This window comes from Phyllostomus discolor, chromosome 6, assembly GCF_004126475.2.
Source record: "Phyllostomus discolor isolate MPI-MPIP mPhyDis1 chromosome 6, mPhyDis1.pri.v3, whole genome shotgun sequence".
Taxonomy (NCBI): Eukaryota; Metazoa; Chordata; class Mammalia; order Chiroptera; family Phyllostomidae; genus Phyllostomus; species Phyllostomus discolor.
In genome coordinates, this window is record NC_040908.2 from 107,332,240 (window position 1) to 107,344,806 (window position 12,567).

The 12,567-nt window shown below is 34.8% G+C and overlaps 1 protein-coding gene across 4 annotated transcripts in view; it reads left to right on the forward strand.

Annotated features, from left to right (window-relative positions):
• NOX4 (NADPH oxidase 4) overlaps positions 1–12,567 on the forward strand; it is a 177,260-nt gene that overhangs the window by 153,187 nt on the left and 11,506 nt on the right. For 3 of the 4 annotated variants that reach the window (XM_036028698.1, XM_036028701.1, XM_036028700.1), the window contains 4 exons: positions 2,869–2,988; positions 4,575–4,683; positions 9,679–9,747; positions 11,108–11,211. In XM_036028698.1, coding sequence (XP_035884591.1) covers positions 2,869–2,988; positions 4,575–4,683; positions 9,679–9,747; positions 11,108–11,211 — 402 coding nt within the window. The remainder of the gene's footprint in view (positions 1–2,868; positions 2,989–4,574; positions 4,684–9,678; positions 9,748–11,107; positions 11,212–12,567) is intronic. The other variant, XM_028517487.2, reaches the window with a different exon arrangement.

A 12,567-nucleotide genomic window follows, 5' to 3' on the forward strand; every position in this document is an offset into this window, starting at 1 on the left:
TGCTTCAATTTCTTTTGTTGTTATTGGTCTGTTCAGGCTTTCTGCTTCTTTTTCATTGAGTTTTGGAAGATTATATTTTTCTAGAAAGTTGTCCATTTCACCTAGGTTTTCAAATTTCTTGGCATACAGCTCTTTGTAGTCATTCTTGCAGTCCTTTGTATTTCTGTGGTATCTGTTGTAACCTCTCCTCTTTCATTTCTGATTGTGTTTATTTGGGTCTTCTCTCTTTTTTTCTTGATGAGTCTGCTTAAAAGCTTGTCGATTTTGTTTATCTTTTCAAAGAACCAGCTCTTGGATTCATTGATCCTTAGAATTGTGCTTTTAGTCACTATGTCATTTAATTCTGCTCTGATCTTGGTTATTTCCTTCCTTCTGCTTGCTCTGGGCTGCCTTTGTTGTTGTTCCTCGAGTTCTTGTAGACGTAAGGTTAGGTTGTTTGTTTGGAATGTTTCTAACCTTTTTAGGTGGGCCTGTATCACTATGAACTTCCCTGTCAGGACTGCCTTGGCTGTCCCATAAGTTTTGGGTTGTTGTGAGTTCGTTTTCATTTGTTTCCAGAAACCTTTTGATTTCTTCCCTAATATCATTCTTGACCCATTCATTGTTTAATAGCATGCTGTTTAATCTCCATGATTTTGAGTGTTTTGGGTTTTTTTCCTTGGGGTTGGTTTCTAGCTTCAGTCCCTTGTGGTCTGAGAAAATGCTTGGTATGATTTCAATTTTCTTGAAATTGTTGAGGCTTGTTTTGTGTCCTATCATGTGGTCTATCTTTGAGAATGTTCCGTGTACATTTGAAAAGAATGTATATTTAGCTTCTTTTGGATGAAGGGCTCTGTATATATCAGTAAAGTTCATTTCATTAAGGGTATTGCTCAATGCCACAATATCTTTGTTGATATTTTGTTTAGAAGATCTGTCCATTTTTGATAGTGGGGTGTTAAAATCTCCCACTATAATTGTGTTGCTGTCCATTTCTTTCTTGAAGTCCTCTAAGATTTTCTTTATGTATTTTGGCGCTCCTATGTTGGGTGCATATATGTTTACAATATTTATGTCTTCTTGATGGATTCTTCCCTTGAGTATTATGAAGTGACCCTCTGGGTCTCTCTTTATGGACCTTTTTTGGAAATCTATTTTGTCTGATATGAGTATTGCTACCTCGGCTTTTTTTTCCTGTCCATTTGCTTGGAAAATTTGTTTCCAGCCCTTCACTTTCAACCTGTGCAGATCTTTTATCCTGAGGTGGGTCTCTTGTAGGCAGCATATGTGTGTGTCATGTTTTCTTATCCATTCAGCTATTCTATGTCTTTTGATTGGAGCATTTAATCCCTTTACGTTTAAGGTTATTATTGGTAGGTACTTATTCATTGTCTTTTATGTACGTGTGTTCCCCTCTCTCTCTCTCTCTCTTTTCCCTCCCTTCCTTAAAGCGGTCCTTTTAGAATCTCTTCCAGAGCTGGACTGGTCGAGGTGTATTCTTTTAGACTTCTTTTGTCTGGGAAGCTTCTTATTTGGCCTTCTATCTTGATTGAGAGCCTTGCTGGGTATAGTAGCCTTGGTTGCAGCCCTCTGGTTCTCATTACCTGGAGTATTTCTTGCCATTCCCTTCTGACTTGAAGTGTTTCCATTGAGAAGTCAGCTGTTAGCCTTATTGGGGCTCCCTTGTATGTTACTTCCTTTTTCTCCCTTGCTGCCTTTAAGATTCTCTCTTTGTCTTGAAATTTCGTCATTTTAATTATGATGTGCCTTGGGGTGGGTCATTTTGGGTTCCTCTTGATTGGGACTCTCTGTGTTTCCTGAATTTGTGTGACTTTTTCTCTCATCAAATTAGGGAAGTTCTCCTTCATTACTTGTTCAACTAGGTTTTCAATCCCTTGCTTTTCTTCTTCTCCTTCTGGTATCCCTATCATACGGATATTATTACGTTACATATTGTCTTGCATTTCTCTTAATCCCTCTTCATTCTTTCTGAGCCTCTTTTCCTGTTCTTGCTCTTTGTGGATGCTGTTTTCTACTTTGTCCTCCAGCTCGCTAATCCTATCTTCTGCTTCATCAAGCCTGCTTTTCATTCCTTCTACTGTGTTCTTCAGTTCAGAAATTGTATTCTTCATTTCCTCTTGACCTTTGTTGAGAGTTTCTATTTCCTTTTTCATGTTTATATAGTTTGCAGTGAGATTGATGTAGTTTCCCTCTAATTTCTGAAAGCTCATTGTGAGTTCATTGAACTTCCTGGTAATCATTGTTTTGAACTCATTATCTGATAGTTGAGTTGCCTCTATTTCATTTAGCATTTTTCCTGAGGCTTCCTTGTTTACCTTCAATTGGGGGTTGTTTCTTTGTTTTCTCATTGTTCGTGGGTTTCTTCTTTTTTCTTCTTGTTTGTTAATTTGATCTTTTCTAATTCCCTTTAATTATGGTGTGAACTCCTGTGGTAGAATATTTGTGAGATTCAGTGGTGCAATCTCCTTCGTGTATCCTGGTGCTCACAGCTTCCCTCTCGGAACTCTCCCTCACCTCTGGACAGTGAACAGCCGCTCTCCACTTCTGGCAAGAACCCAAATATACTAATATAATGTTATCAGAGCTTTAACTTGTCAGCTGTCACGGCCCTATATGCACTTTCTTACATATTTAATTAATGTTTCCCTTAAAAAGGCATGTTTAGAAACAGATGTATTTATTATTTTAATATTGACAGTTCATAAACAACATTTTCTCATTTTTTTATCCTTGTCACTATGAGAAACAGTAAAGTAAAACCTGAACCATCACAAAACCTAGTAATTGGATTCAGTATGTCTGCTGCATGTTATAGAAAATCACTCTAATTTATTGCCATCTTTCCCACTTTTGTCTCCCTCCCCACAGGCTGTATGTTGATGGTCCATTTGGAAGTCCATTTGAGGAATCGCTGAACTACGAGGTTAGCCTCTGTGTGGCTGGAGGCATTGGAGTAACACCATTTGCGTCAATACTCAACACCCTGCTGTATGTCATTTTGATCCATTTTGTTAGTCCAAATAAAGAACTGCCAATATTTTGGACATGTCCTTTTTAGTATGAAATAATTTCTTCTAAAATCCTTCTACTTGTTATTGAAGGAACTTCGTTTCCTGATTGATCAGAATCTTTAGTTCCTGATTGAAGGGAATGATTCAGTGGTTCTCAGTACATGGCTTTTGGCTTTCAGCATGCTCTGTAAGACATGTCAGCATCACACTTACACACTCCTCCATCTTTGTCCTCTGTTAAAATTATTCACCAGCCTTCATTTCTCTGCTTCCTCATCAGTGTTAAGTGCACTACTTCTCCATCAGTCAGCAAATATTTTTGAGCAACTGTGTTGATCTACCTTATAGGTAAATACTGCTAATCCAACAGTGAATGAAACTGAGCCCCTTCCCTAAAACCTTACATTCAAATGGGGGAGGTAAAAGTAAATCAGTGAAAAATTCATAAGTAACATCACTTCAGAAAATATTCAAACTATGATGAGAAGAGGTACTCATGGGCTATAGAAATAAAGGTACAGGGCAGTAAAGTGGATAAAGGTAAAGTACGGTCAGGAGGAGCTTTTCTGAGGAGATGACAAACGAGTCCTTCACTCCTTGTTCTCTTACTCAGCAAATTTGTAACAGACAGAAGAATAGAAATTTCAGAGGTAAGACTGCTTAACCAGGAACTGCTTCTTCAGTTATTTTTGTCCTAGGAGTATAATCAAAAATTAATTTATTAACATTAATTGTCATGAAAACACAAACAAAATGACAGTAGGAAATTTTTCTCTAATCTATTACATTTGCTCATCAAGATACAATTTGGATTAAAAGGCTGTTTTATGGAAAACCAAAAAAAGAAATCATAGTCTGAAGGGATGTGTTTGAATGATATTTTATTTCAGTTTTAGAGATACTTGATATAAATTTGGGACTTTTTGTACATTCTTAGAAAAATAACCATATTTTATGCCAGAAATTATGTTTCTGGAGAACATATTGCAAGTTATTTGGGCACCTAAATTAAAGTTCAGAAGAGGAAAGAATATTTTCTTAACCTCAAGCTTACTTCCTAATTATAAATAGGAATCCTATTTGGAATCATGATTTACTGGAATATATTACATAGTAGGTGGTTGTGAAATCCCCTTCTTTAATGATGTTAAGAAGGGGATAAACAACCAATTTCTGGAAGGATCTTGGCTTGCTTTGCCTGGAAGCCAGGGTGAGAATGATGACGACTGGATCCCTGCCGAGGGGCAGAATTCGCTGAAAGGAGTGGACTCTTTTCTGAGAGGCAGGGCTCGGATTATTCTTACCTAGGACTTCAGTTTATTGCTTTCAACTGGAAATGAGTGATATGCATATAATATTCACAAGCATGAACACTGAATTCATGGAGAGCATTATGTTTTAAATTCATTTGGGAGTTATAGTAAGGGTTATGTCAGATGCTTGAATGTAAATGACTGGTTTTTCTGTTGGTTCCTTAGTCATGAGAAGCAAATTTTCAAAGATACAGGAACTCTTAACATTTTCTACCATCCTAATCCATATTGTGTTATTTTAATTTTAAAGGGATGACTGGAAACCATATAAGCTTAGAAGACTGTATTTTATCTGGGTGTGCAGAGACATCCAATCCTTCCGTTGGTTTGCCGACTTACTCTGTGTATTGCATAATAAGGTAAAATTAGGTTTGTTTTCAACTTTACAGTTTTTAAATTTAAGAACAATTATTGTTTTTCAAATTACTAAAGTACTAAAGGTTTTCTATAGAAAAACTAATCCAAAAGTATGCAGATAAATAGTAAGGAGGAAAGAGCCTTTAAATTTCAAAAGGCAGAGATAACAGTTGTTAATTGGTACACATATTTTTAAATATTGATGTCTGTGATTTTACGTATCTGTGATTATCTGTGATTATGTGTTTTAACATAGAAATGCTGATTTATGTGTTCTAACATAGAATATTTTAACATAGAAATGCATTCATATTCTAATGATGTTTACATATACACATATATGATGTTTGCAAATGTATGCATATGGGGTGGTGAGGGGAGGCAGATGAAGAGAAACATCAGCAGGCAATTGATACTACACTTTCTATCTTTTGTTCTAATAGCTCTTCCCTCTTATCTCCACCTTTAATATTCCAAATGGACCATCATAAGACCTTTGGCATACTATGCAGAATTTCAAAAGCCCAAATTCTGTTTATTTCTTACAAAGATGAAAGCAGGCATTCTTCATCTGTCCTACTTGTAACCATTTATTTCCCTATTAATATGTCTATATATTTTTTAAGTTGTACAAGTAATACACATCTTTTTTTGCATCTTTGATGTAAATTTTTAAAATAATTAGGATAAAGCAAAATCTTCCCTTACTACTTTCCCGACCTAATCTATGTAACAAGAGGTGACCATGAGTGTTCTATAGATTCTAGCATACTGTTTGTATTGTTCTGAAAGTTGCTTTCTTCATCTTCTGACTATGTCTTGAACATTGTTGGTAGTGGTACATACAGAGTTACGTCATTCTTTTTAGTGCTGTACAGTATTTCATTGTATGAATGTATCTAATTTATTGAACCATTCCCTCGTGATGGATAATTACATTTTTATTACAAAGAGTACTACAGTGAATATCATACATGCCATTTTGTTCAGATATTTACTCAGTCAGTCATTCTATCACTCACTAAATATTTACTAACTGCCTTCTATAAATTAGAAATTGTTCTAGGACATAGAGCTAAATTGGAGATCAAAATAAAAGCAAGTTTCTGATTTCATGTAATTGACATTCTAAGTAGAGAAGATAGGCAATAAACCAATGAATAAATGGGATATCTGGTTCTGATTAGAACAAAGAAGAAATAGAAAGTAGGGTGAAGCAGCAAATAGTAAGTGATGGAGGACATACTAATGTATATTGTGTAATCGGAAATGCCCACCCAAAGTGGTATCTGAGCAGAGACCCCAGTAAAGTAAACAAGGCAGATATCTTGGGGGGAAATTTGTAAGGCAGGCAGACAGACCTGACTTTATAGGCAAGTGCTCTGATGCAATAGTACTAGATTGGAGGAAGATGAAAGAGAGCTGTTGGGCAAATCAGAGTAAGTAAGGGGACTGTGGGACAAACAATCAGAGAGGGTGTGTGTGTGTGTGTGTGTGTGTGTGTGTGTGTTTTGGCAGGTGGGGGGAGGGCAGATTACATAAGGCCTTTGGATTTTATGCAAAAGAGATGAGTTCTGGAAATGCACCCATAATAATTGAAAGCAGCGGCTTGAACAGATGTTTGTACTCCAATGGTCATAGCAGCATTTTTCACAATACCCAAAAGATGGAAACAATGCAGATGTCTATGGATGGATGAATGGGTAAAGAAAATGCAGCATATACATACTGCATTGGAATATTATTCAGCCTTAAAAGGATGAAATTCTGTGGTATGTTATAACATGGGTGAACCTTGAAAACATGCTGAGTGAATTAGTTTAGACATGGATAGACAATTGTTACCTGATTCTACTTAATAATGAGATACCTAGAGCAGTCAATTTCATAGAAGGTTGGTTGCCCAGGTCTGAGAGGGACAGAAAATTGGAACTTATTGGTTAATGGATACAGAGTTTCAGTTTGAGAAGATAAAAAGTTCTGGAGATGGATGGTGTTAATGGTTGCCCATTCATATGAATGTATTCAATGCTACTGAACTGTATACTTAAACATGGTTAAAATGGTAAGTTTATTTTATGTATTTTTTACCACAATAAAAAATAGTTTCCTGGGACCCTCCAGGGACCTGCTGAATGAGGAGGGAAAATAAAGAGAGGAATAAGTAGCTACTGAAAGGATGTGAACAAGACTGATCTAACTATAGATCATCCTGGGAAAGATGAAAATGCCAAGTCCTGGAATACTGCAGTTTCTAGAAGAGCGAAAGATGAGTAATAGCTAACAAAAGAGACTGGTGAGAGTGATGAGTGAGATAGTAGCAAAACAGAAAGGGAGTTCTGTCTTTGAAGCTAAGGGAGAAAAAAATTGTCAGGAAGTGCAAAATCACCATTCTCTAATTTGTGAGAATTTTTTTCTGCACTGATGCCAGAGACTAGACTTTCTGTGTTGGAAGTTGTGACTGAACTTAAATTTTTAAATGATACTGATAAAACTCTCCCAGAAGAGACTAAAACAGTTTACACTTATATCAAAGAATATGAGAGAAATGTATTCCATTAGTCTGATCTCTGAATCTATGAGTCTGTTTCTGTTTTGTTCATCTATTTTGTTCTTTAGATTCCACACATAAATGAAATTGTATGGCATTTGTCTTTCTTTGTCTTACTTATTTCACTTAACATAATACCCTCCAGATTTATAAATGTTGTCACAAATAGTAAGATTTCATTTTTATGGCTAATTAATATTCCCATTGCATATGTCTATCACCTTTTTTATCCAGTTGTCTACCTATGAGTACTTAGGTTGCTTCAATCTTGGCTAGTGTAAATAATGTTGAAATTAACATGGGATGCATATATTTTTAAGTTAGTGTCTAATCATCAGGCTGTACACCTGAAATGTATATAAAATAATATTGAATGCCAACTGTAATTGAAAAATAAATTTAGTATTTTGAATAAACTAGTCCACACATTCTGAGATGAATTGCTAATTCACATACCTTTAAGATATATTGGATAGCATTCTGTATTTTCCTTATGTCATTAATTACTAAATATAATTATAATATCAATATTTAAAGTTTTTGTTCTCAGTTATTTGAAAGATTATTTTTAACTCAAAAATTAAATTAGATATTTTATGCTAAAAGTAAGAAAATATACATCTTTTAATCTTCCAAAAGTGAGTTCTTTCACATCATTGCAGAATGCCTAGAACGTAACTTTCTAGCTGCCCTAGCCACTCAGTCTCCATGTCATACTTTCTGAAATGATTACAGAAGTTGCACCCTGAGTGGTCTTTCTTGGCCAGATTGTCCAATCTGGTGAGTTAAGAAAAGAGTGCAGTGCCAGATGTCACGTGACGATCTGGTACCAGTTCTGCTAATAACTAACTACATGACTTGCTTCAAGTCACTTAACCTTTATAAATCACATTGAGAAAATCAAAAAGAGGAACTAGGTCTACATCAGGCATTTGGAGTCTACCTCATACTGACTCTAAGACCTTGGATAAATCACTTAACCTTTATAAACCCTGTTTCCACTTCCAATTTGTAAATGAAGATAACAGCACTTAAAGCCTGATGTGAGACTTATCTTTAACATATCTAAAGGATCTATCATATTGAGCCCTGGCTGGCGTGGATTGAGTGCCAGCCTGTGAATCAAAGAGTCTAGAGTTCGATTCCAGGTCAGGGCACATGCCTGGGTTGTGGACCAAGTCCCTGTACAAGAGGCAACCACATGTTGATGTTTCTCTTCCTCTCTGTCTTCTTCCCTTCCCCTCTCTAAAAATAAATAAATAAAATCTTAAAAAAATAAAGAATCTGTCATATTGAAAGTATATAATAAATGATTGCTATAATTTCTATAAGTGATCTGTAAAATTCCTTTCAAGAGGTACATTCTGTTATTTTTTATTTGTGAGGAAAACAAGAAAGAGTGACAGGCAGGAGAAATAAAAATGAAACACATAATCTTTGTGCACGACACTATAGTCCTATCTATTTGCAAGACTGGTGATTCATGTATTTGCTGCCTGAACTGGAAGAAAATTGTTCCTTTAGTATGTTTCATTACTTATCTTCTGTGAAAGAGAAGTTGAAATGGAGACATTGAAATCATCAAGAACATTATTTAAATTTGTATAGTTTTTTGGGGGGACTGCAGGCACCAAACGTCAGTTATCAAGAGAGGAGTCACAGAACAGCATCCTGGGAGGCTTTTAAAACAAGAATCAACACAGAGTATGTATTCCATGAGGTGTCACCCATTGCTGGACCTAGAAATCCCTCAGTTCTTCTCAATTAAAATTTGTGAATCCCGATTCAGTTCAGGAAGGGACTTAAAATTAATTTAGTATTTGGTTATAACCTGAGGCATCTATTAGATGGGATATGATTAGTGATGATATTTTAAGAATATTATGGGTACTGATAATCATCTCACTACTTTTAAGGTAATATATATTTCATGAGGATTTTAATATTCAGAGTTGCCACATGTCAGAAAATGTACAATTTTAGATCTGGAAGAGACCCTTGAGATAATATCCTTCAACCGTATCATTGTCTTGGTGAAGAAACTGGAGCCAAGAGAAGTTGAGGAACTTGCTAGAAATCTCTGGCCCAGGCAGTCATGACAATAGACAGAGTCTCTCAGTTACTTCCTAAGTGCCCTCTTCATGGCAAAGGGTGCCAGAGGGTGATGAAACACTGATCACTCTCTGTCTGCAAAATGACTTCTTTTGCATTTTTAAAATATCTACTTGAATCCTAATACATAAATTTTTTAAAAATCATTACTTTCACACTATACATACTTACATATATATATAAAATATATATATATACATATTTGCTTGTATATATTGACTGTGATTAGGCAACATACATCTTAACAAATTCTAGAATCATGTGTGTTAGAATAGGAGGAAGTCTGAGTATACAGAAATAACTTTAATGTCTATTTACTTTTATGTCCTCTCAGTTTTGGCAAGAGAACAGACCAGACTATATCAACATCCAGCTGTACCTCAGTCAAACAGATGGGATACAGGTATGTGGATGGATGTTACTATAAATTAGACAAGCCTCTTGATAGTAGGAAATTTACTGTAAGGGCTGTGCTGGAAGAAAATTTCTGCAGGTGGTTTGAAGAGGTTTCCCACAGGAAGGCCTCTTGGAATGTGTCCAGAAAACTCAGGGCTTGTCCTTGAAGTTGACCATATTATGCCTTTTTGGCCTTCTCACGGGCAGCTGGAGCAGACTTTTGAACTCATTTCTGTCCTCTTCACTGTTGTCTCAAGTTCTTTAACTAGAGAGATCAGACCATAAGTAAACAGTCTTGTGACTATGAACACTGAGAGGAGGTTTTATATGAAAGAAAAATTAAGGTCATCCATAATAAACCTTATTTATCTCCAAGGGAAACAAAAAAATAGTAACAGCTATCATGCATTAGTAATTCACTATGCTAGACACTGTGCTAAGCAGTCATATACATAAGCATGTAATTCCAACAGATTCATGAGGTAGAGAATATTTCTATTCCCAAATTATAGATGAAGAAACCGATATTTTAGACAATATGGAAGAGCTACATAAGTATACGAAGCTGAGCATGAATGTATTCACAAGTTTTATTTTAGTAGTTTCATCATTTTCTGTAATAACTTTGAATACAAGATATGAGTGCTTGTCAGTTAGTTTAAAAAATAATCTAACCCTATTTTTCCTCATCAGAATTCTTCCCTTGGGATATAAATATATTTTATTTTACTACTCTAATGAAGCAAGTCAGTGTCATTGTTCCTCATAGTATTGATGTAATTAAGGTTTAGAGCATATATTGCATTTGGTTCTGTGTGTCATCCTGAAACTCAGACACTTTCTCTTTTCTTACTTCACTTTACCTCCAGGTCTCATATTCTGTTCCTTACAAACAACAGTTCTTTGGAGTTATTTGTTTATAGAGCCAAGATTTGGAGCTCTTCTGTCTTAGGCTTTCTTGTCTGAGGTCATTTCCCCAAACTTATGATTACAATTTGTAGTAACTTACCCATATAATGTGTCAAATATGACAACTGTATTTACAATGCAAAAACAATGCAGTGAAGTTTATGTACTGAGGCCTTTTTGAGAGTAGGTAATTAGACTGCATTTTTCAACATTGCAGTTGTTTAAAAATGAAGCAAATCAGCCATTTGTAATAATGGCATTTAAGAAGAGAATGGATTTTTAAAGGAAAAGAGGAAGGAAATGATGTTCTGATTATACTTAATAGGTTGCCATTTGATACTTATATTCTTTATATCATAGCAATTTGGTAGGAAGCCACAGCAGCAGCAAAAATGATGTTAGAGAAATGGGGAATTTGCCAACTCTGTATCATATAAAATATAATGCTTTCTTTGTGGCAGAAAATAATTGGAGAAAAATATCAAGCACTGAATTCAAGACTTTATATCGGACGTCCTCAGTGGAAACTTGTGTTTGATGAAATAGCAAAATTTAACAGAGGGTAAGTACCATTCTTCAGAAAATTTGACATGTGGTTAATGATCAAACTGAAATATTACCAAGTTATTATGTGAAGTTTTTAAAGATGAATTAGTAATGGGTTTACAAATTAGAAAGCCACTTAAACACTCAATTATCACTATTAAAGGAGGAAGCGAGTCAGACACTACTTTAGTGGTGTGTAATGCCAAGTTATTAAAATTTGGCTTAGAAATAGTGTATAAATTATCTATGAATGAGACTCTTCTACCTACTTTTAAGTTTGCATAGACCCATATAAAAATGAGTGTTGTTCATCCCCGCAGGATGTATCAGGTGATCACTAGAAAAGTTTTCAAAATCCCATTGGCAAACAAGGGGGCTCTACAAATAATTTTAACATTACATGTACCTAAAAATCAGTTTTTGTACCTTTTTTTCTGGTGTACCAGAATGAATACAATTTTTGAAACTTGAAGTTGTTTATCTTCTCTAGTCAGAAATATTTTTAAACTTTTTTATTCTTGAAAGAGGTAATTCTAAAGTAATTTAACATTATGGACTGTGTATCTATGATCTAAAGAGAGTGCTACTGAAAGAAAGCATTCACTTCAGGGCATAGAACAGACAAGCCATTTGCCTTCTATAAACTTATTATGGTGCAAGGCAATAGTCTACAGAAATGTAAAAGCATTTTGAAAACCATATACCACTCTCACATTTTAAATTTGGCATTGAAATAGGTTCATCATAAGGTTAAATAGTTGCAGATGTTGGCATTTTAAAATTAATGTAATTATTTTAAACATATCCACTGGAATCTAAACATCAGTTTTTTGGTATCAACCCCGTATATTATAAATGCACAAACAAGCTTTCATTAGCTGTTAGAATTATACACAATTATTTTGTTCTACTTGAACTTTCATTTCTATCCTGATTAATCTGCAAAATTTCATCAAAGTTCAATATATTTTTATATTTGAACTAATTATATTTTTGTTTCTGACCTAAACATTTTTCCAACAAGAATGTACATAAATTGATGGTTTAATTTTTAAAAGTTCCTGTGACCCTAAAGTGCTACTGTTAATTTTTTCTTCTGGATTGAGTTATCATTATAATTATTAGTATATACTTGATTAATTCATAATTTAAAAACTATATTTGATAAATATAAAATATTTGATTGTAAATGAATGAGACAGCTTCTGAGATGAAGTGATTTTTTAATCTCAATTCATGAATTCATGGATCAAGATGTCTTGAAAGAGTCACTGATTCTTCATGGCCCTTGGCTCCACCTTCACTGGTTTTGATTTGGGAAGCATGGTGTGGAGCCCCGGAAACAAAATTTAAACAGGAATATATTCTCATA